The following is a 25,226-nucleotide window of genomic DNA, read 5'->3' on the forward strand; positions in this document are numbered from 1 at the left end:
GATTCTGTGTGTCTGATTCCTTTTCACACTTACACTATGTGATGGAAGATACGTTTTTTATCACTGCAATTTCTTTGCCAAAGAAGTGGAAATGGCCCTTGAAATAAAAAGTGGGTCCTTTGAATCTTAACACTGACATAGCTAAAGTGAAAGCTATACCAAAAGAATTCAATTAATTTTATTTCATTCAGGCATGACCTGATAAGATTTCAGGGGGATGTCAGAAAAAATTTGCATTGCTGGTGTCAGAGGAAGTGCAATTAGTGTAGAGCTGATGCTTTCTTTCTCTCTGAACTGCTGTGCAAAACCAGAGCAAAGGGAGCCACGGAAACTGACAGAACAGCGAAGTGCACAGATAATTGAGCCCCAGGGACAGATCTACTTCTTCCTGGGAAAACTTGTGAAGGCAGAATTCAGACCTCCCCCAAACCCAGTTTATTTCTCCCATCATTTTCTTTTGCAATCTTTCCAGAAACAGCTGCAATTAATAGTACACGGGGCAAAAATCAGTATTTCCACCTAAAGGCCATCAGAATTAAGGGAATTGCTCTTGAATCTTGGCAAGGGGAGCCTTTTTCAAACCCCACCCATCCTACAACCTACAGGCCACTCCATCTGCTAACATTTTTTTTAATGCCTGCCCATTGTTCTGCAAAAGTGGTGGGAGATTTGCTTCCTGCAACAGCAATGACTTTTGTGGCTGTTTGCCATAGAGTGTACAAGGTACTGAGTTGCTTTCAAAGCTCTGCTCCAGTTTATCTTTAGTCAGCTTGGCAGAAACCAAATATAACTTTCTGGAATGAGAGCTAGGACTTGCTTTTCTGTCTCTAAAGTCTGCAAGGTGTGTGCCATAACAGTCTTTTGAGACTCCTAAAACCACCTCTGATTGTGTGGCTGCTTACAACTGCATAGGAAGAAAATAGTCAGATATGAGGTTTGTTTGGTGTTGGTTTTATTTTAAATTTTCCAATCCTATTTGCATATGTTCACTGGCAGTCCTTTTCTGCAGAGCATGGAGGGAGAGTAATAGCCCCTGTCTTAGGTTACTGGCCATTGGTCTGATACTGAAACACAAATAAAAGAAGAAAGATAATCAATGAGTCTGGAACCTTTGCTACGTCCACATGCAACAGTTTAAAGATACATCCTCTCCAGAGCACAAACAGGAGGATCTGAATGTTAAATATGCAGTTAGGGTGGAACATAATCTGTAAAGCCAGTCAAAGAAATAATAAACTGTGAAGGAATCTGAAACAAAGTAAACAACCTTATAAAGTTGTGTGTCTCATCTGCTTTGGCAGACTTTTGATGCTGAAAGCAAAGTCAAGCCAGTGGTTTCCTAATATAAATGTAAATGAGCACATTGCTTTGCAGCCTAGCTATAAGATGGCCTTTGAAGATCTGTGCTAAAATTGCTTCTCAGTTTTTGAGCAGTACAAAATTACAATTTTTTGTGCCACTACAGCAAATGCATATCCTACATACACAGCAGCACGTAGTGGGAAATAACTGAGAGAATACATGCAGTAACATCCCAAGGATGTGAAAAGAGCTGCATTCAGACATAGAAACATTTCCACTCTTCTGATTTTTCAGCCCAAACAAAACCTGCCAAAGAAGTATCAAGGACAAAGGCATTCCCAGGGGCTTTGGACTACAAGCACATGAAAATGAACAGAAATCTTTCCACTGATTGCAGATGATGTTTGGGAAAATTCATACAAATGATTAGTTCACTCTGCATGGCTAAGATTTCATTCCTCTAATAGGAAGATGCAATGGAGCTCTCTGTTTCTCAAATGTACACATATTACTGCATTAGAGAACAGCATGGGAATATTTAGGGCTGGTTCATCATAGCTTGTCAATACTAGGACTGAAAAACTAATGTAATGGTATAGGAGAACACTGTATAGTAGAAATAATGAATCATGCTGAAGTGAATTTGCAAGGGTGTTTCTGCACCTGAGAAGTCTTGTTATGACAATTCCAAATGTCAGGTCTCAGACCATAACTAGAAAATACCTATAGTCCAGTCCATGTCAGTAGAGTAACTCCATCTTCAGTAAGTGGAATCCAGCAATACCATAAAAGGCAGTCTTTTTATTCAGGACTTCAGTAACAAAATAAACTGTAAAAGCAAAGTCCAAAGTAAAAAATGCAACTTATTAAAATACTTCCTTTGTTTTATAGTGCTTGTGAATTAACACAAACCATATTGAGCTGAATGTTACTGTCTCAGCAGCTGCCCTTTCACACAGCATAAAAGGATCCTATGCTACTTTTTGCTTTCATGAATCTCACCAAGAATTGCCAGATGAAGCCAGCATCTCAAATCAGGAAGAAACATGTTAAAATAAAACATGTATAACATGTACCTAGTGCATGAGGGTCACCAAATGGGAATTTGATTGTGTGCTATAGTGGAATAAGCTGAAGGCTTTGTGGAAGTGCCTCAGATACAGTCCAAATTTTTGTGTGATGTGCATGATGCATGTGGCATAACAGTCCTGATACTGACATGGTTGGGCCTTGGAAACACATCTCAATATTAACAGCTTAGTTTGACATTTATCTTATTGACTTTGAGCCTCTCCTTCAGATGAAAGCAAATCTTCTTGCCTATGACTTCCAGGCAGTCTTGATTGAGCAGGTATCTGGAATGGAAGCTTGTCCTTCTCAGCAAACCACTAGTTTGAATTCTTTAATTCAGCATCTTCCAAACTTTCAAAAGTAGACCCCTGATTTAGAAAACTAAATCAATCACTGCCTGCTTTTACTCTGGCCAGGCCATTTTCACTTCACATTTTACAAATCTCACCTTGGCTAGAACTTCCATTTCTATTATAATGGGTTAGTCACAAGAACAGCCTGCAAATGCAACTTACCAAGCCTGAACCAAATCAGAAGAAAGGCAATTTCATATTTATCTAAGGCAATTTTGACCTTTGTAGATGTCAGCACTTTCAAAAAAGTGTCACTCAGGTACACAAAATCACCAGATAATCCACCTTCTGAAAACCATAACCAAAAATATTTTCCTATAATCTCTGTAATACTTCATGAGCATGAGGGCTTACCCCATATGCAAAGTGGATCCCTTGAAACCTGTGAAGAATATTTTTTTACACCTACTCTCCATATAGTTGACTTGTTTCCTGCCTGGGACGTGCTACCAGGAATTCCTTGCCATTTGTAACCTCAAAACTGTTTTGTAAGTGCTTGAGGGAGAAGACTAACCACACTGGAGGGCAGAAGTCCTAGGTGTTGTCTTTTCATTACCAGCAGCAGGCACACAAAGATGTAACTACAACGTTTGTATGGTAGGCTGAGTTTTCCCATTTTCCCAAAATTTACTTCCCACCTAAGAGTAAAAAGTAGATAGTGACCTGGCATGTAAAAATCTTAGTAAATTGGTGACAAGCCCTCTTTAACTACAGCAAAGCACAGCCTTTGGTCTGGTTCCAGCAGTATGATTTATTACATTATCTCTGTCACCAGTTTCCTGGAAATTGAAGAGATTTTTAGAGATTTGCATCTCTTCAGTTTTTATTTGGTTTTCTACACAGAGATATTCAACCAGTAGTTTGGAATACTTTGGTAATTTATCCAAACATTTTCTTTCTCCCTTCAAAATAAGCATATTAATTGTATGATTTTAACTGGTTATACTGAAGCTTTTGTTCTTGGTCATTCTTTTAAAAAACCTAAAATTGGTTTTCCCAGTAGATTTGGACTGTGTTAAGTAGAATTGATGACTATGCCTACATGACCCAAAACTAGAGTTTGCTTCTGCTGTTTTTGGAATGTCTGCTGAGATGATTTTGCCAAATTTCTAATGCCCACTCATTTGTATACTCACTTACTAGAACTTTTAAAAGCTCTTAACACAGATTCAAAAGTTCACCAGGCAGTAGTTGAAATTTCAAAAGATTTTACATGCTGCCATTTTAAAACTTATTTACATGGAATTTCCAACATCAATGATTCATATTTGTTTTCAAGAACTGCAGGAACAGTTCAAATGTTAAACTTATTTTGCACTATTTTACTAAAGTCTGAACTGCTGTAATTTTACCTACATTTAGAATCCACCTGGTCTGACTGGTGGTTATGGCTTCATGTAGCAAGGTTTCTGCCCAAGAGCTACTACACTGGTAGTAGGTACTCATCCCCTTATACTCCTAGATAAAGTAATTATTTTTTAATATGTTTCGATTCTTCTTAAAGAAGTTTTAAAAAATTAGTGGTCTCCTTAGATTTTTTTATTTCATACACTGGGGCCGGACCAGGTCTTTTGATTGTACAAAGGGCTTTAAAATATACGGTGCTGTATAATCTTTTTTTATTCCTTGTATATGACAGCATGATAGAGTGTGTTATTCCCAAACTGGCTTTGGCATATTGTCCCTGCTCAAAACCTCCTGTTGTTAAGGGTCATACCTTACTTAGAGAACTAAGAATCCATCTTCAGTCGGTTAAGGATACAGCACTGTATTTATTCACACTGACACCTGGAAGAAGGACTCACAACCACACAAAAAATCCATTACTGAAAGCACTCGTTATTATGCTTTTAACTTCACTGTTTTTTGAGAAATGAATGCACAGGAGCAGAAATGTCTGGGATCACTTTGCCGCTCCGATTCTTCCCTTTTTTGGGGACATTTTCCATGCTAAAAATTAAGTGGTTGCATGGGTACAAGAAACAACTGAAACATTCTTGCGAAGGCAGCCGCTGCACAGGGAACTGCCCTAGAGGTTCCCACGCAAGCACTGCGTGCAGGATGGGTACGAGCAGCACCGACCGGCCCCCGGGCTGAGCCCCGGCTCCGGGCAGCGGCCGCCCCTCAGCCCGGGCGGCGCCGGCCGCGGCCCCCGCGCTGCCCTCTGCTCCCGCAGCCCCGCCTCCGCCTGTGATTGGCGGAGAGCGCGGCGCCCGCGCCCACCATTGGTCCCTCGGGCGGCGGTCGCGCTCGCCATTGGCTGCCGGGGGGTGCCACTCGGGGCGGCGGCGGCCGGCGGAGGTGGTGAGGCAGCCGGGCCCATCCTCTGCTGGCGGCGGCGACGGCGGCACCATGGTGAGCTCCGCCGGGCCGCCCGCCCTGCCCGGGGCCGGGCCGCGTCCGCTCTGCCCGGGGCCGGGCCCGCGGTGGGGGGAACGGGCTGAATCCCCTTGGGAAGCGGGCAGCCGGGCCCCAGCCCTTTGTTTCGGGGGAGATGGGTGATGTTTCGGTGGGGTCGCTTCCCGGCGGGGTGATGGGAAGGGTGGGGTGGGATGCTGCGCGGCGGCGGAAGGGGCTCTCCTGCCGCCCGGTGCCTGACCGTGCCACCGCCTCGTCCTGCCCCGCAGTACGGCTTCGTCAATCACGCCCTGGAGCTGCTCGTCATCCGCAATTACGGCCCCGCCGTCTGGGAGGACATCAAGTAAGTGTCTGTGCGCGTGTCTGCGCGCGTCCGTCCGTGTGTCTGTCTGTGGATGCGCGGCTGTGTGCGCGCCTGTCGGCGGGGGCGCGCAGGGCCGGGAGCCGGGGCGGGCCGGGTACCGGCGCCCCGTTTGCGATGCCGGGCGGGTCTGCGGGCCGGCAGCGGCACCCAGGACGCGGCTCCCAGCCGTGACAAACCAGCCCGGCTCCTGCCGCACCTCGTCCTGCTCGCGGCTTCCCTTAACGCCTCCAAGACCCGCCTCCTTCCATCTTTCTCGTGTCCAGGAGCCGCGGCGGGGATGGCATTGATCGCCGCGGTTCCCTCGGTTCTAAGGAGTAGGTGGCAGAAGTGCTGTCCTTGCGTCAGGCCACGAGGTGAACCGTGCAACAGTTGCATCCTTCTGCATCCCTGAAGGAGCTAAGAGATAGTGTTTATTAAATAAACACTGTCTTAAAATAATGTCAGGTTTTGGTAATGTCCTCAGCTCGAAATCAAAACAGTCACTGGTTATTAAAGAGGATGTACATATGTAAGGATGTAAGAAGAATGGTTTTTGGCTTCATTTCTTGAACCTGGTTTCCTGAGCCCAGCCCTTGCTTTTCTTGTGGTACAATGTTTTTCTCAGGAATTGACTGCCTTCACTTTAAACCTTTGATAAGTTGTGACATTGCACTACAACTTTTAAATGAGTGTGCAAACAAAATTCTGTTTACCTTAAAAATAGTAGTATGAACCACTGGGCAAAACTACAACAAAAATTTTTAAGATGATGTAAAAGCTTACAGAGTTGTAGGCTTACTTCATTCCTGATGCATCCTGTCTCTTTAGATTTTGGAAACACCTGATAGAATACTGTAGATAACTAAAGCCCATGAGGAATATTACTCATATAACATTTTGGAGAAATCTAATAGAAATATACAAAATAATTTTCTAAGGTCAGCTGTGAAAATTCAGGAAGCTGGTACATCCTGTTTCTGCTTTTCAAATGAGAACCATTTGTGTCTTGTAGCAGCCCAGCAGGTAGGCTCTGCTGTTAGCTCACAAGAAGATGGCTCTTTGGAAGGAAAGCATCATGACAGCACCCAGCAGAGGACTGGAATGTGATCTCCAAGAAGGAGCCAGTGCATTTGCAACAGCTGCCATAGCTCCCTATGTGGAATTGGTCACCATGGGGAATTTATTCAGCAGGATTTCTCAGTTGTGCATCCTAGAGTTCAGAAACCAGTAAACCAGCCCTCACTGGAAGACATTATAATGGTGCTGATTTGGGAATGGTAGTGTCAGCTGGTAGCCAAGTGATGTTGGGGAAAAGCTTGGATGTTTTATCTTCTGTAAGCAAATACAAACCTCCTGCAAAGGCTTTTTTTGTTATAACTGTTAATCATTTAGGAAACAGCAAGAAAGTACAGAACAGTATTGTGGCATGCTGAATTGAATCAGTAGAATCACAGATGACTGGAGAAATAATTACTGAAGTCAACAGTCCTTGGCTGTTTCAAAAAAACCATGAGGAACTTTTCACTGTTCGTAAGGTTGAATTTGCAATAGAACTTCAGCATTTTTGTGAAATAGAGAGGTCTCTGGGTAGTTCAGTACAAAACTTCTTATCTAAGCTTTTTTGGTTTTGGTTTTTTGCAATGTTGAGCTGATCACATACTGCTGTTTTGTCCTCTCTGAAGTCAGCACAGAAGATGTGAATCAGCAGTGCAGAGTGGTGGGTTATGATTGCTGAATGATTCTCAAATGCCAACAGGTGAATTTGTACTTACTATTGATAGAAGGTGACAGAAAACATGGAACTAAATAAACTGAAGTAATGAAATGTGGTCATTCTTTACATAAAATGCATTTTAAAAAGTTAAATGCTGAATTGAAAGGGTATTCTCCATCTGAAACATGGAAACTCTTTTGCGGCTTGTTCAGTCAAAAGTGGTATTGAATGAAGTTCTTACATAGAGAATTTGGGTACCCGAACAGTTGAATTTGATGCTCCTACAAGAGTGGTGTTTTCAGTGCCATCACTGTTACCTGAGTTAGCATGATGATTTCAAGTCTCTGGCCCTGATAGTTTTTTCATTTTTCAGCATTATTGTAAGACCATGATCTCATCAGAAAAAGATTCACTGTTTTTTAATGGCCCAGAGTGGAATTCTTGGGAAAGTTAGCCTCCATGTTTTTTTCACCCACTTAAAAAAAAAAAAAAAAGCGTAACTGAACAACAGACTCTTTTGCACATAATATAATTAGGCACTTAGTTCATGGAAAAATTACAGTATATACTTTGATACAGGGCTTGTTATTCCTAAAGAACTAGAATTAAAATGCTTGACACACAAAATGGTTCAAAGCCTTCTATTTCTGAACTAGCATTCTGGATCCCAAATAGGTTGAATTTAAAATAAGACTAGGAAAGCTGGCACATAAGTAATGAAAGTTCATCTTGATTTATAGAAGCTTTACTCATTTTCTCAACAGCAAAGTCTCAAAAATTTGCTTCTCCTTAGGGTTTTCTCTGACTGCCACTTGCAGAATTGAGAAATTGAACTAATGGACAGGGTTTTTGTGATGAAGCCCTAGAATCATTATTGGGATTTAGCAAAGCTGGATGAGCAAGAGGTAGTGATAGGAACGTCCTTCTGTAGTTGCTGAATTCTGCAGTAGCAGATGTTTCTTGGTGGAAAGGGAAGATGATTGACCACAGTCCTTTCTTTCACTTACTGGCAGTTGTAAGCTGCACTGCTCACTGTCATTGACCATTTCAGTCCTTGGAAGGGAGCACTTAGGACCTGCAGTGCATTGGAGACAGACTCCTTTGATCAGTGCTTCACTCACTCTGCAAAGAGTTACTAGTAGACAAACAGTTAACCTAGAACTGTTAACCACACTGTTGCTGAGAAAACAGTTTTCAGTTGTTCCTTTCATACTTAAGAGAAAACCTCTTGTGACTCCTTTATTTCGTACTGGTTCCATTCAGAGGGCTGCTTCAGACTGTGTGGCCACAGTTGCAATGGCTGGTTCTCAGGGTGGTTCTCAAGATTCAAGATTGGCATTAGATATCTTCAAGTCCTCTGCAGCCAACATAAACTGGAAGTTGTCAGGCCTGGCCATTCCCACATAAATGCAATTCTGTGCTCATGTCTGTTTAAGGCCAAATTTGTACTGCTGGGTGATAGGGTAGTGTGTGCACATGAATGTAAGTGGTGCACATGGAATTACTGTCCATGTACCTGTCCAAAACAATGCAGAGAGATTACTCACATTGTCAAAATAAATAAAAATTTCTAAGGCTTAAGAAATTGTATTCCATAGCATACTATGGAATAAAATTTCTATGGTGGGCATATTTTTATGGTGTGTGATAGTACATTTCTAAAAGAGGCCTCTACCATAAAATTTGAGCTCTTATGCCACAGGTATCAATTATGGCTGAGCTGAACAGCCAATATATGTGAAATTCTGGTCACTCCATTCAGCAGTTCTAAGGGTTTAATTGTCTAACAAGCATTGACAGGGATGTCTTCTTGAAACAGCTCCAGGTCAGTATGTGGGAGCTAGAGCAATGTTGTCAGCAGGGAATATGTACAGAGTCTTTTTTCCTGTTTCCCAACACTATTCCTCTGTGTTTGATTAAATGAATACAGGATTTTCCCACAGGCACCTAAATCTGAATTGAGGCCAGATTAGATGCTCAAATTGTGACACTTTCAAACATACTGCCAAGAAAATGAATGAGAACTCAAAAATCTAATAAATGCATTAAAATGCTTCATCACAAGCCTGTGGAGTTAATTAATATTTTTCCCACACAGGTGTATAGCACAACCAGTCAGCCACAGTCTTCATCTTCCTTCTGTTTTAATGGTAGAAGTTCCCACAAAAACAGTATGGAAAAACTAGAGTGGAAGTTGAAACTCAGTGTTTGCTAAAAGCAGCTACCTAGAGGTGAAAACACTTTTTATTTGCTTCTGGACAAGTTTTCAAACTTACACAGTAGAAAAAAAGGCATTTTTTGCCCCTTTGCTGTCTGTACCTTAGCATGGGGATATAGAAATCAAGTAATAGCCTTACATCCCTGGTGCTCAGTGCTTAATGCAGAATTAAGGCATCTGCTCCTGCCTTTGCCCTGTTTTGTCCTTTGGAGGGAGTAGGATGGCATGTACTGTCCACACTTTTAAATGCCAAGGCTCTAGGTCTGGGGAGCCTTCTGGCCAGCACAGACTCTCCAGGGACTCAGTGGTCTGGAAGTGCACACTATGGAAGAGCAAAAGTCAATTGCTTGTCCTAGGAGGAAGGAAACCTTCATTCCCCAAGTTTCACAGATTATCACCTACCAAGGCTCCAGGCTCTTAAAAGCTTTTTTTTCTGTAAAGCTCCTGGTATGGTTAAAATGGTGAAACACTGAGGATTGAGTAATTAGTCTGGTGCAGTGTGGAAAAGGAAAGTGGAAAGCTCTGCTTGGTTTCAAATTGGGTTCAGGTGAAGTGGTAGAAGACTGTACCATTTGGGGAAGTGAAAGAAACTGCAGGGCCTGAAAGTGAAAACTAAACAGACAGAAACTTCTACATCCTATTGCTGAAGGTTAACATAATGTCACACTGTAGGGACTTGGTGTGGCTTTTGCAGTTAGATGTAGGTGATTTAAAAGTACATATTGTGGGGTAAATTTTCAAAGGCATGCCTAGCAGTTAGGTTTATTAGTAGTCTCATATGTTGCCTGCTTAAGTCAGGAAAGGTAGATGCTTTTGTTCATTTACCTGTCTAAAAATGGCACTTGATTGATTTCCCTAGCATTTAGATAATTAGGAACTCATTGACAGGATGTGCTATTCTGAGTAATTATATTTGTAATATACCTAGAATTTACAATTCTAAAATAGTAAATAATATAAATAAATAATATAAAATAAATATTAAATGCCTCTGAAAAAATGTTTTATAATTTTTTTTACAGGAGATGGACTTGGATTGAATTGTTGCTTGGGAATTTCTTACAGCAAAATTGTCCATTTTTATGCTGCTTAAACAAAGCAAATAATAAGAAATTTCTTTATCTGTAGAGTGAAGGCCCTAGCTTGGCTTTCTATGTTTCTATGCTGTGTTCATATGTCACTTTGTCAGAGATGTTTTTTTTTTTACTAATATTTCAAAACACAACTTATATTTGTTGACAAATCCTGTGAGAATCAAGATTTTGGCCAATTGCTATTGCTTAGCACAGTGTTCAGATGTAGTAATAGCTCCTACTATAGTGTAGTTTGCCTTTCAGAAAGTCAGGAAAGTATGCACCACAATTCTAGTGAAAGACTCTTCTAAGTTGCAATAGTAAGCTCTTAAGATTAGTGGGAATTTAGATACTTTGTAGGTCTGGTGCTGGTAGGCTGTAAAGTCCATGAAAGTTGTGTTTTCAGCATAAAAAGTGCTTAGTAGCTTAAAAAACCAGAACCAGATCACATACTGGACACCCTAAATGAATGAAACCTTTTTGATCTGTGGTGTTCTTGCCTATTTTAAATGAAAATGATATAATTGGCCTCATGAGATTGTTGGAGACCTAATTAATGCTTCTGCATGCAATTAGTGGAGATCAATTCCACAGGAAAACTTATTAGAAAGGAGTAATTCTCTCTTCAGAACTGGATTTGAAAACTGCTGTAAATCAAGCCTGAGGTTGTATATTGAGGAATGGGATAAAACAAAGCACAAAATAGTTGTGCATTAATGGAGTAGGATCTAGCCTCAGTACTTGAGGAGAAGGACCAGGCTTTGTGGGATCATGGGTGTGCCTGGGATGCTGTGTCATACAGGCTCGGGAACAGACAGGGAAATGGTGCTTGGAGCAAACTGCTCTAATGTTGCTGAGTGGACCCGAGTCCATCTTTCCTGCTTTCATTGAACTACAAAAAAAAAAAAAAAATTCACCAGATGCTTATGGCTCTTTATGAGACATGTTTTATTTCTTTGTAATTGTTCTGGAAAGTGTTTTTCAAGTTTTCAGCTGACTGTAGTTTCTATATATAGGGCAGCCCTTTAGAAAGCATGCAAAACAGTGCCATAGTCTGTAGCAGTCTGTCTGCAGTGATAACAGCATCACTTCTGGTAGGAGAGAAGTTTGATAATCATCAGCTTAGAATGTAAGGCTTTTGGAGAAAATCTATTTCTGGTTGTAGGTACGTATGCAAATAAATATTGATGTGCATGCCTATGTGTATGTGCATATTATGTCTACATAATCACCATGTGGCCTGGGCAATAAAAATGCACACTAAACAGGAAATAAGAAATAAGAGTCAAATATCTGTACAAAATGTGAGGTGGGGCACTTCAGTTAATTATCATCTGTAGTGGAAGCAGGTGAAAAAAGCCTTCCAGTTATCTTTGGCATTTCTTGTCAAGGGATTGATTTGCAGGAGAACCTCAGTGCAAAACTCCTTGTAAATTTCTAAGTGTAGCTTTTGGTGTGTCTCGGACTTCAATTTTTTTTTATCCTATTAAAGCCTTTTTATTCATCCTATTAAAGCCTTTGGGATTTCTCCCATCAAAATGCTGTCTTTCCTTTCTTCTGTACTTCTCCCCCCAGGAACTGTGGAATTCTGGGTGGTGAACAGGTGAGTTATGGAATTTACCCTGTAGACCCACATACATATCTGTGTACTGCAGTGGTGGCAGTCAGTCCCTGTGAATCTTCTTTCCTTCTTTGTTGGACTGCTGGGAGTTTGCTCAGTATTTCCTTTTCCCAGCCCACAACTAATTATTGTAAAGAATGATTGCTTTACAGTTTACTTACTGATTCTTTCATGCTCAAAAGTGTTGCAGACATCCTGTGTTAATTATTTTAACTGTCTTGTCACAATGAACACTGGTGAAAAAAAATGACTGTGTCACTAGAGTTTAGATTGTGAATCCATTCTTATTTTGGGTCATGTTGTTCTCACTTGTAAATAATTGCAGTGATCTGTTAAAAAGCAAGAAATAGGAGGTTTTGCTGTCTCTTTCAGTACCATGTGGCTTTACCCAGTGCTGAAGGGAATGTTCTGTTTGACCAATCCCAACAATTCTGAAAAAAATACAGATTGCCTACAAATCTGTAGACACTTTGGAAAGCCATTAGTGGTGAAATGACAATACATGATTCTTTTTAATCCATACTCATTTTAACATTATTGAGTTTTTATCAAGAAAGCAACATTTATTTTTGTTTCTGTTTTAAATCCCTTATTTCATGCTCTTCCAAAGTTCTAACCAGTATTTTATTATTTTGTTTTTTAAGTGGTGCTGACTAGATTATTCTTCATGGGTAGGGAGGTTGATATTTACAAGCTTCATAGGGTCAGAACGCTATAATTCCTGCTATTTCAGTTCCTCACAGCGGAAGGACCTGCTTGAAGGTCAGGAGTTAAACTAAGTGGATGCCAAATTATTTAATTCCTCTGGGAAAGGGTTGGCTAAAAGGAAACACTGGCATGTTATGAAACTTGGTGTGAGTGTTCTTGCAGTATCTCTCAGGTACTTTGCAGTTTTCCCAGAATTAAGTGCTTTTAGATGTGCCAGGATAACAGGTGTTATAAACACATCAGTCACTCTTGTTCATGAAAAGCACCAAAGAGTATTTTGTAAATACCATTCTTTTTATTCCACTTACGTAAAAGGAAGCAAAATAATACTGGCTTTATATTTTTAATAATATTTTTAGTGTTTGTAGTAGCAGCAAGGAACTTGTACTTTTGTTAACTGTATCTTCTAGTATTATCTTGTTTTGAAAACCTACATTAAACACTCCCGTATCCAGCCTGTAAAACTGGGAAATAGCTCAGAACTGTGAAGTCTATAAATACACCTATTTATTTACCCAGAACATCATTTTCCTGGACAGATTCCCATTTTTATTTAATCTTGTAACTTAATATAATTTATGTTCTTCCCAGCTGGATATTTTAAAATATCCTTGGACCATCCAAAACATGTACAAGTCTGTTTTCTTTTCTTCCTTTTCAGAATAGTGGCTCAATATTTTTAATAACTTCTAGTAAAGCGTCTTTGTGAAATACATGAGAAAAAGACTCAAAACATTTTGAAAAAAACAACTGTCTGTAATATGAGCAGTGAGTTTGCCATTTCAATGTAAATGAGATGCAAAGGCAATGATTCTGGGTTCACAGATACCATCTTTGGGTCTGACCCATGTAATCCTGTTCAAGAGTGCTACTCTTGGAACGGAATTAAACTTGACTTGCTCCTATCAGTGAGATCAGAACCGTGCAGTGTTTCTAAGTGCAGTAGAGTTATTTTGTCATTAAGATTGTTTTGACTGATCTCTTCAATTTAACGAGCACTTTTCCATCCTTGGTACACCAAGAATAGTGAAGCACAATGGTGGCAAAAGTCCCAGCAGAAACAATATGTATCATGGAAGAAATCCTGGAGGTGGTCTTGGAACTAGCTGCTGTTTTTGGTGGTTCAAGGTGACACACCCAGTGCACACACTTTGGGCTGAGTTTTGGTAGGAAGAGATCCAGTTGTGCTTTTGGGATGCTGGATGGTCTCTTAAAGTGACACCAGCAGCCTCTAAGTAATAATGTTATATCACAGAGAAGCCTGTGCATCTTCAGGATGCAAAATAATTGTTCATACAGTCTTCTACCATATTCTTTGTCAATATTTGCTGCATGCAAATGGGAAGGGTTCTTCTTCTGTAAGAATTTCTTAAGATTCCAGCTTTTTGACTGGCTGCAGAGGCAGGATAGCAAGTATGACTTCACAGGGAAAAAAAAGTGTTGTCAGCAGCAATCTTCCTGAGTATGATTTATGCAAATTTAGTTTAAATACTACAGTCTGGCTGCAAAACTACATTAAAACTCACCTTGTGCAGAATGGGCCCTATATAAGTAAAACCATCCTGATGTGACGTCTTGTCCAGCTGTGCTGTCCATAAAATCTCCAAAAATAGCAAAAGAAATCCTTTCTGCATCAAGCCTCTATGAGAAATAAAAATGTGTGCATCCTATGGTTTAAAAATCTGAAGTGCATGATCTGTTCTGATTTTAAGAGTAGTTTTTCTCCAGATGCTTGCCCACAAATAGCATTTCAGCCATTTCTGTGAATTATTAACATCACCTTTGAACATTAGTAGTGTCTTTACAAATACTAAACTAGTTGCACAACGGGAAAGATTTTCAAAGGGACCATTGTACACAGATGTATCACCTGTAATGCTGTTCTGTGCTGCTAAATCAACAGCAGTTTTTAGGTGTTAGCATGACTGATGGAGGAAAGGCTGCTTTAAGAGTTGATCCTGCTTTGATCTATTCAATAGGAATTTTTCCACTGATTTCAAGGCCAAATCTTTATGTGAAAAATATCCTCTGTATAGCTGTTATTTTCCATGGTGCAATGGTTGAGGTTCTTCTCTTGCCCAAGTAAACTGCCTCACATTAACCTGGATAATAGAAACATTTTGGAGGAAAACAAAAGCATTTTAGAAAAGTCTGTGCTGGAATCTTTGTTTCCCACAATTGAAATAGCTCTGTGTAATCATTCAGAATTAGTCTAGAGTAAATAAAAAGGGCTGCCAGACTGTAGAAGTTAGGGCAGGCATGTCATAGGATGTAAGTTTTGAGCCATGAAACATCACATCTCGTGTGACAGGACTCAGTTTGGGAAGAGCATTAAAATCCTGGGGTGTTTTGACATTTTGAACGTAAATTTTTAGGGGAGCAAAACCCACACTTATTTTGTCTCTACAAATGTAAATGAAACATTAATTGTAAGTTCTGTTCTATTTGACTTGAAACTTATTTTGAAGGAACAGCCATATAAAAGTTTGAAGTTTGCTACTGTAATACTGCTTCTTCACTAGAGAAATAAGCAGGGCTTGGGAATTTGCCAGAGCTTGTTGCTTTTGGCTCATTTCCTGTCAAGTTCTTAAGAAAGCTACCAACATGTTATTGCTGTTAATGTCTTTGTGATCAAACACCACAGTCTGCAGAAAACATTAGAACTATGCTAATTTCCTCCCACAATTTTATCTGGTCAAAAACTGTAACTTAAGATTGCAGCAAAACATTTCAAAGGAAATGCCACAGTTTTTTTGTAAAGCTATGGATTATGAAGTTTTCTCTAAAATGTGGTCAGCCAAATACAAATGTAAGGAATTACAGTTGATGGACAGCAGCTCTGCAAATCTGACAAAGCAGCCTCACTCTTAACATTAAGTATAATTACGACACTATCATTTATTTCTTCCTATCACCCTTGTTATAAAACCATTTCCTTAGTGTTTAGTGTAGGCAGCTTTGAGAAATCAGGTAGGGTGGGAAAACTGCAGCCATGGGGAAACAATTTTAGGTATTCATCTGAATGACACTGTCCTGTTTCCTGGGCTGCTGGAGGTCAGTCATGGTCAGCCTCTCTGGTGCTGACAGCTGTGATGCTCTCTCAAACAAGGTCTTTAGAGGCCCTGCTATTTTGTAGACTTGCTGAAGGACCAGTGCCTCTGAAAAAACAGGATTGCCTTCACTTTGTAGTGGCCATTTTAGATAAACTCACAGCAGCATTTTCCCTACATATAGTCTTAAGAGTAGTATTCAGAGAGAAAGACTTTTGGAAGCTCTCACTGCTGTTAGATTACTGAGGGAAGCTGAAGGGCTTTGGAAGCCTGTCCACAATCACTGTGCCTACATGTTGTCTGTATGCAGAGCAACTTCTGTGAACAGGTGATGGAGCAGACAGGGAAATTCATCTAGTAGAAAAATAATACAGAAAACAGATATCTAACTGAATTTTATTTCAGCTCAACACCTATCTAAATTGCTGGGATGCACCATCACAACAGATCTCAGAAGTATGAAGGAATGGACATGGAATGGAAGAAGAAAGTTCTGAAATTTAATAATTTTCAAGCATGCATCTTAAAAAGGCAGTTTATCTTTTGACACAGACTTAGGTTAGCCATTGTCATATTATTTGCCATATTTGTAGAACAAGCAAAGAAAATTTTGCCTGCATGAGAAGTAACTGAGAAGTGTAATCCCCTGCAGGAGTAAATATTTACTTTGACAAATTTTCTAGAAAATTTTGCTCAACTTAAATTTTTTTTTAATGGGAAATAGATCAGTAAGGCTACAGAGATGATGGCTGCTGAGTGATCCAAAGCATCTAGAGTAAACTAGGAAAAGAATAGTTAAAATAATTAAATGGAGTAGAATGAAGTAACTGAAATAACCAGTGGTGATTTTAAAAAGTGGTGGCTCAGAGAAATTTCAAGTATTGAAGAAAAACTTTGACAAAGTAAACTAAAGACAAATAAAATAAGAAAACTAGAAGCATGGCTTGGCACAGAGAAGTAAACAAACAGGAAAAGTTCCAGTCAATGCACTTGGAAAAAAATGCAAGAAGTTTTGAAAGAGATACCAACATTATCAAACTGGGTCAATTTTTTATAGAGAAAGTTCTCACACAGAAAAGCTGTCTCTACTGAACTGTGTAAGTATGCAGTATTTTTGAGGATGTTCATTGCTTTTCCAGATGTGTGCATTATCCTTTGTGGTTTGGCTCAGATCAGAGAGACTAAAAGAAAGCACAGCATGTATCAGAGATGTGGGAAAGTTTGTTCACCCTTTGCAAACATCCCTCCAAACTGGAGCTGGCTTCTTGTTACATACCATGTTATGAGAACCAAAGAATCAAGATGGTTTTCTTTTCTCATATTCATTTCAGTTCCATTCTTAGGAGTTGTAAACTTTACCTTCTTGTCCCTGACTGATCTCTTATGTTTCAAGACATCATTTCCCACCTCTCCTCCTGCTTAAGACCCTGCTTAATTAAGGTTGTTACAGTATTTTTCATGTCATTGGATAGAGAATGATGTTTCTTTTAGGTGGAATTATGAGGCATATTTAGTCACACTTCCCCTATAGCCTTGCCATATTTCTTTAGGAAAATTGCTCTGCTTGTGTTCAGTTCATCATTCTTAGAGTGAGTATAAAAATGTTTATGTCAAGTAAGAGTTTCAATACTTCCAAGAATAATAAATAATATATTTTTAAAAAACAGTGTAGTGTATTTTTTGGACAGTAGGATGAATGTGAGGAGCAAGATTAAAGGAAGTTGAAGAGGAAAAAGAAAATAATGGGTTCCAGATATCCGTTAAGTGAACAGATTATCAAAGACTGATGATTACAAACTGGAGGGTTAGATGACAAGTCATTTCACTTAGGTCAATAAAATACTGCCATATGAGATGGGAATCAGTCCTTCCCAGCAGTACCATTTCCCATCTAGCAGTTTTAAGATCAACAAGAGTACTTAATTCTCAGACTTCTCCCCTTTGAGTACCTCAGGAAATATTTCTGTTTCTGTGGATGGATAATTCCACTGCATCTGTAAATGCTTGAATTGTTCTGCAGGCATTATTATTTTGTATTAATTAACTTTTAAAATCAATGTCACCATTTTAGGAAATTAAAACCTGAGTTACAGTCAAAGAATTTGATTTTAATTTATGGGTGATTATGTTATGATAATGGAGAGAGTGTTTGATGTGAAAGTGGATGCAGGATTTTACATAGTAGATTTAGAATTCTACTTTTTATAGGTCTTTATAATTCCTCTGGTGACCAAGAGAAATTCAGAAGTTAGAAATATCGACTCTGTAGGCTTGAGCCGTATCTTAAAGAGCATTTCTTTGTATTTACTCAATTTACCAGGCATACTCTGGTAAAAGCTCTTCATTACCATGGTGCTAAGTAAATAATTGTTTACTCACTGTCCTCTTTAATTGGTACATTAGAAAAATAATTATACTACTACCAAGTTGAGGAATGTCTGGATTTGCATCCCTTGTCCTTAGAATGTTTTAAGAACCTACCTCATAATCTGCCTTTTTTATAGTTTTTCTAGTTCTGAGGGTATTTTTCTTAAGAGCAACTTTGTATACTGATTGTTTTTGGTTTTTTTTTGGTTTTTTTTTTTTTTTTTTTTTTTTTTGGTGTGATGCAAGATGTGATTCAGTAATTCACTTCAAGGCTGTCTCTTTGCCTTTCTTTTGACTTCCTGAAATGAACTGCAGCATAGAGATGCATTGACATGAAAGGGTATAATTTCTTTTAAATGAGGTAGCTGTGACCTTCCACCTTCAAATATAGTAATGATGTTGTGATCATACTAGTTTTGCTGAGCCAAAATGTATTCTAAGTACATCAATTAGAGCATGAGTACTTACAAATGTGTCCTCTTTCATCATTATTTCTGCAAAGCACACTATCTCTATTAAGAGTCATAGTAGTCAACGCCATGGGAGGTGAACACCTAATTTAAAAAAGCATTCTGAGAAAGGAGGCTGTGCTCATTTTCCAGATGAGGACTTCAACAAACAGGGCACGACTTCATCAGGGAACACAGCAGGACTCTCTGCACATCTCCTCATTTGCTGAAGGAAAATTTGCAAGGGAAATAGGAGCAAATACAGAATACTGCTTTATACGAAACTGGGCAGAATCCATTGGCATGCTCTGTGCTCAGCAGGACCAACCCCATGGGCAGCTGCCTCTTCAGTGTCCTGGGGTCTGCCTGCCCATGGAGGTGCTCCCTGTCCCCCTCCCAAGGGCTGGGACTCAGCCACTCCTGCAGCACCAGTGACCTGGCTCCTGTGCTGTGCAGACGGGGTAAAACAGGGAGGAAGGCTCATGTGGGTCTTCCCTAGTAAGTCACTTGTGCCGGATGCAAAACTTGGAAGGCACGACAGTTCATTCATTGTCTGGGGGATCAGCTCGTTTTGCTCAGTAAAAAATACAGCCTACAGATTTGTGCTGCTTTTTGGACAAGCTGCTGACTTGATGTTCAAGTGGAAGAGATCAGTAAAGGACCCGAAAAACAAAGCAGTCATTTTGTTTTGGTTTCTTACTTAGTGTAAGTGTGCACAGGACTTAGTGAGTCTTGTCTTAAACCTCGGGTAGAGAGTTGTTTCCTTTAGTAAAGAAATGTATATTTTTATTGTGCTTTAGCTAAGTGGTGACATTTTACTCGTGAGAATAGGTGTGCGATGTGAGAACAAGGCCTTGCAAAATCCTAGCATCCTTTTTCTTCCTATGTGCTTGGCATGTGCAGAATTCTGAAAAAAGATATTTTGATTTGGTACCTGCATGTGTATTTTAAATTCCTCTTTAGACGTATGTGCAAATGGTTGTTAGAAACATCCCACGCCTTTTGTAAACAAAGTGTAATTAAATCGTGATGGAATGAAAAAGCAGAAGTGTTTAAAGAGCCCATCATGGGCTGCATTATTGGATAGTCTCTTATTTTAAAATGCAAATCGTGTCTTTAGTAGTACAGCAACTTCTTTTTGTCATTATTAGTACAGCAACTTCTTTCTGAAGCTCTGTATTGAAAAATCATGTTTATTTTCTTGTAGCTAATTATTATTTTCAGAACACTTGTGGTCTGAAGTATTTGTATTGTACACTAATGACTGGTATATGGAACAAATTTATTTCTAATTTTCTGATTGAAATAACTCTACAGACTTACTTGTTTTAAAAGACTTTTATCCGTATGGTGCTTTTCCCTCAAGCAAAAAGATTTTATTCTGTTTTCTTTTTAGGAAGGAGGCACAGCTGGATGAAGAGGGACAGTTTCTGGTCAGAATAATTTACGATGATTCCAAAACCTATGACCTCGTTGCAGCTGCAAGCAAGGTCCTTAGTAAGTTCTGCAAATATCTTCTTTACCTATTCATCACAAAAAAGGTAATATCCTCCTGGCCCCCAAAAATGTGCAGTAGAGAGGAACAGGATTTAGCACAAGGGAAGTGAAAACAGAGTATTGGTCAGAGAATTTTTTTTAAAATCTTAGGAGAGAGAATTGTATTTCTTTATTTCTCTAAGAAAAATTTTATTCTTTTATTGCTTGAAATGATTTTTATAATTTTCAAAGTATTCCATCTTAAACTGAAGAAATATACCTCATCCACACAACATGGGCAGTGTAACAAGCAGTTGTGAAGTAACAACATCCTGCTGCAACTGCAAGTTTCAACCACTGCTGCAAGAGCAGTGAATGAATAAATGAATGAATAAACGAATGAATGAATGAATGAATCCTTGATCTCTGCTGAAGAACAGTGCTGAGTCACAGAAAACCTTGTGGCATGGACACATTTCATTTACTTGCATATCAGCCATTGATTTGGGTTGCATTCATTTTCAGTCATTGCAGCTCTGGTCTAGAATTTAAAAGGTAGAATTATGCCCATCAGCATTATTTTATCTGCAGACCCAAGTGCGCTATGAAATTGTTCTGCATCAGTAATTAGCCAAGAATCTATAAGACTGATGACTGTAGTAATGTTGAATTGGAGCAGCTGATGTGGTTTCATGCTATTGTAAATTGGAATTAACTCTGCTGAGGCGAGCACTACTAACAACCAAGTTCTTTATTTTCAAGAAGTGATTCATTTTTCTGTATGAAAATCTAAATGCTATACATGTGTGAAATGCACAGTGTGGTGAAATAATAATAGTAATTGGTAAATCTTAATGAAATTCCTGTATTGGGTACTCTCTATTTGCCATATGAACCCTGAATCTTGCTTTGTTCTTAACCTACTGGATCTGGGTAGTGTTTAGGTACTGTCTTTCTTGTTTATGAAGGCAAGAGTAAAGAATTAAGTAAGTGCATGAAATACAGTGTTTGGACTGAATCCTATTTTCCTGTTTTAACCAGATTTAAATGCTGGGGAAATTCTTCAAATGTTTGGGAAGATGTTTTTTGTGTTTTGTCAAGAATCTGGTTATGATACAATTCTACGTGTCTTGGGCTCAAATGTCAGAGAGTTTTTGCAGGTAAGAATTTTGTGCAAAATTGTTTCAGATACCAGACAGAATTGTTGCCTAGTCAACAGAAGTTTAATTTGAAATTCCATAGAGAAATTTGGAACAGGAGTATTCATATGCAACAGATTGCAGGGGTGGTCTGTGTTAAGTGAACTTACCTTATTTATTGTAACAGAAAATGTGATCTTCAGGTTTTATGATACTTCTACTATTATCTCTGACTAATTGTAGATACTGGATATTTCTAATAGTATGTTATGTACAGAGCTAGGGCTCATAACAGCTTATCTCTTAATATATTATCCTTCATCCATGGACTGAGGGTGGGATACTGCAGAACAGCATGATTCTGCACTATAAACACAAACAAAATGAAAATGATTCTTTAATAGCATGGAAGAAATGTAGGGTCTTCTCTGGAGTGTTATTTCTAGGTGTAGAAACATGGCCTTTTTGTCACCTGAAGATTGTTCACTTCTGTAAGCACTTTGTATTTAAGATTTGTGATCTACATGATTCTCAGAGAGGACTGTGTACTGTAATGAGGTTAAAAGAATTAATCTGGAGAATGCCCAAAAGCTGACTATCAAAATTTTTTATTTTCTCTGAATATATAGGAGCCTCTTGTCATCTGTACCCTTAAAATATCTCCAGCGTTAAGGGAAGGAGCAGAATCATAGTTTGCTGGATTGCTTGAATATTTTCTTGTGTGTCTCACTGCCCCAAAACCTGCATCATTCCAGAGCATCCTAGATGTAGTCAACCCAGACTTCTTGTACAAATCCCACAAACTGTAGTTGCTGGGCAGAGCAGGGTATATGGATGTTCCAACATATCATGAGCAATCTGTAAATCACTATGGGATGTGACATCCTTTATATTTCATAGCTTCATTCACAAGCTGCCTTCAAAGCAAGCCTTCAGATACTTTGGTTTTATACAGGAGTAACTTTGGTTGCTGGACATGTTTGTTATACACACCAAACATCTGTAAAAGTGGGAACAGCTTACATTTATATTATTCTAATGGCAGTATTTTAAGTTGCTTGGTTTGAATTTCAGTGTTAACAGATGACATTGGCTATTATATACTTTTCTAAATGTTAACAGTACTAACATATCAGTAGCTGTGACAGAAGTGTACTTTTTAGCTTTTTATTGCAATGGAAAATCAACAATACCTATGATTTATTACTTTTGCATCTTCCAGCAGTCATATTAGGTCAGGAAACTACTTTATATACCTGTTACAAAAATAGGTGCAGATTGGGTTTAATGTCCCAAACTTTTCTCAGATTCTTAACATAATAGGGTTCCAAAAGCTGCTTCTTGAAATGTATACTGAGTCCAGGATATACACAAAATAATTGAGAACTGCAGCTTTTTAAAATATATAAAAATAAATCTCACATTTATATTCCATTTCCTTTGACATCTCAAGAAAATTTAGTTTATTCATAGTTGAAACACAGGTACTTCAAGCTTCATGAAAGAGGAAAATAAAAAGGGCAACTAAATCAAATGTTTATACTTTATGTGAAAAACTCAAGCATGGAAAATTTGCAAATCATGTTGAAAGACTCTCTGCCAAAGAGAAGCAATGTAAAAAGAGGTAGCTCCTAAGAAGCCCAGAGTGTGCTTCTGTGTTCAGTTTAGTGGCTTTCTATTGAATGAAAATCAAATTGGTTAGTTTTCTCATTTAAGGAATTGTTTACATGGCTATTTAGACTTTCATACTTGCAGAGCATTGAAATTCAGAGGATTAACTCCTCTTGAAGATCAGCTTCCAGGTGCTGTGTACCACATAGCACTGAACAGCACATTTTTGTATTTCAGGTGCCAACCACCATGCTCGCTTTTAGATAGGCCAGGAAAAGCTCCATTTAGTATGACTGCTTGTTCTTTCTTGGAGATTCCCTTGTGCTTCCCCATGGTGCTGATAACTGTTCTTCATAGCTCTGGAATTGTTCTTTGGTCCCAGCACAAGCTCTGGCATACATCTGAGCAGTTTAGGAGCCGGGAATTCAGGGAGAGAGCTTAGCCTATTATAATCTGTACCTGACCTAATCTCTGTCTCACAGCAGGTGAACATACAAGAAAAAAGACATTTGTTCTTTCAGAATCTGCAATATCAATTTAGAATGTGTTGAACACAACAAAGAAATAGAAGTTGGGATAACAATGACAGTGTCTAGGTCTAGGAGTGATTTCAGCTCCATGATCTGGAAAAACTCCTTGGCTGTGTGTCAAAGTGAGGTTTTGAATACAGTAAGTCCCCCACTCTGGAAGATTAGAGAGTAAAAGCTGAAGGACACATCACATGGACTTCACCTGTGACACTGCTTTGATAGAGTTGGCCATAAACGAGTGGAAGGGTGGCAAAGTGGTTCTGCAGAGTGGGGCTATTGCCAGTTGCTAGTCACACTTGTGCCAGACTTAAATGTTAATACTTAGACAACCATTTTACAAAAATTCTGTCCTTGACATTGGCTGTTCCCTGTTTGAAATTCTTCAGCTGGTGACTGTGTAACTAAAAGATTATTGTCTTTTCCCATGTATCTCCCTGAGAGTTTTTCTCCAAAAGGTCAATATATCCCAGCTGTTTCTGAGGCATATCTACTGAAACTGCAGCTCTGCATCCATTGAAGGAGATGGTGGGGCAATCTTTCAGAGCCAGTCATCTCTCTTGCTCTTTTCTCATCTACACTCTTTCAAAGCAGTCTCTTCCAATTTCATTGTCTTGAACCCTGCAAAGTTCTTAGAGAATTTGCCTTCAAGCATTATGTTTTTTTGTCAATGCCCACTAACAGCTGGAATGAATTGACACTCAGATTGTTGCCTCTTCATGTTCTAATTTGAAGATGTTGATATAGCAACAAAAACATGAATTTGAAACAAGCTGAAAAACTGAAGGAGGAAATTCCAGGCTAAGTGCATCCCACGGAATTCATTGCTAAGAGTGTCATTTTGTCTGGAGGTCTCCAAGAGAAAAGGCAGCTGTTCAAGCGCTTCACAGCTCACATGAAATCAAGTTCAGTGTGCCTCCACAAATTTGATGATCGACAGATGCTCATGAAAGGTGGAGAATTTCCCAGACAGCACATTGAAAATATTTTCACTTCACTTCCTATGTTGGCAGAAAACAATATGCAAAGCCTGGTGGTAGCAGTCACTTGCAGGGCAGTGAGAAAACAACATTTAAAATATGCAGCAATGTTCTGGACTTAAGATATAAAGAGTTGTATGAATTTTACAGCATAAATAAAAAAAATTGTGGGTTGCAGCTCTATCCTGCAAACTAGGTTTCTCTTTCTATGTTAAATGTACGGTAAATGGCAACTTGGATCCTTGATAATTGCTTCACAATCAAAGTTGAATCTACTGTTGTGTTTTAAGTGTGATTTTGATCTTTTTAATATCCTGATTAGGTATGCCTATCAGTTTATAATTTAGCTTTCCTCTCCAGATCACAATTTGTCTGGTTAAAATTTAAAGTTAAATATATGAGATATCTGGGAAAGTAGCAGGGAAGAAAAAAGATTTCTGCCCTTTCTTGAAGAACTTTTTCTGATAAATTATTACAGCAGCTGTGCTATTTCTATTTATTTTGTGGAGTTTTTCAGTTATTGTCATAAGAAAAGATATATTTGAGTTTGATCTTTCAAGCATTTAAATCTTTACTTTAAAATTTGAACTTTGTCAGGCCCTGTAAACTTGATTTTATGGTGTCAGAACTAGGCTTTTTCACTGATAATAAGGACAAAGATTTATGTTTATTCAGACATGCTTATTTGTATTTGGCTACTGAATTAATACTTCAAGAGGAGATTATAGAGACAAGAATTGGAAGGAATGAAACTGGATGAGTTACCAGACTGAGAAACACACAGAAGGTCTTTAATCATCTGAATGTTTCAAAATACAGCATAGTCAAGCACGACTTCTTACTATCTGGAGTAATTTATAACGGTC

General features: G+C 38.9%; 1 protein-coding gene across 1 annotated transcript in view; it reads left to right on the top strand.

Annotated features, from left to right (window-relative positions):
- The first annotated feature begins 4,976 nt into the window (after positions 1-4,976).
- Positions 4,977-25,226, top strand: part of GUCY1B1 (guanylate cyclase 1 soluble subunit beta 1) — a 40,532-nt gene continuing 20,282 nt past the window's right edge. The window contains exons 1-4 of the mRNA XM_059844438.1: positions 4,977-5,081; positions 5,354-5,427; positions 20,024-20,124; positions 21,145-21,263. Coding sequence (XP_059700421.1) covers positions 5,079-5,081; positions 5,354-5,427; positions 20,024-20,124; positions 21,145-21,263 — 297 coding nt within the window. The 5' untranslated portion in view covers positions 4,977-5,078. The remainder of the gene's footprint in view (positions 5,082-5,353; positions 5,428-20,023; positions 20,125-21,144; positions 21,264-25,226) is intronic.

Source organism: Haemorhous mexicanus, chromosome 4, assembly GCF_027477595.1.
Source record: "Haemorhous mexicanus isolate bHaeMex1 chromosome 4, bHaeMex1.pri, whole genome shotgun sequence".
NCBI classification, from domain to species: Eukaryota; Metazoa; Chordata; class Aves; order Passeriformes; family Fringillidae; genus Haemorhous; species Haemorhous mexicanus.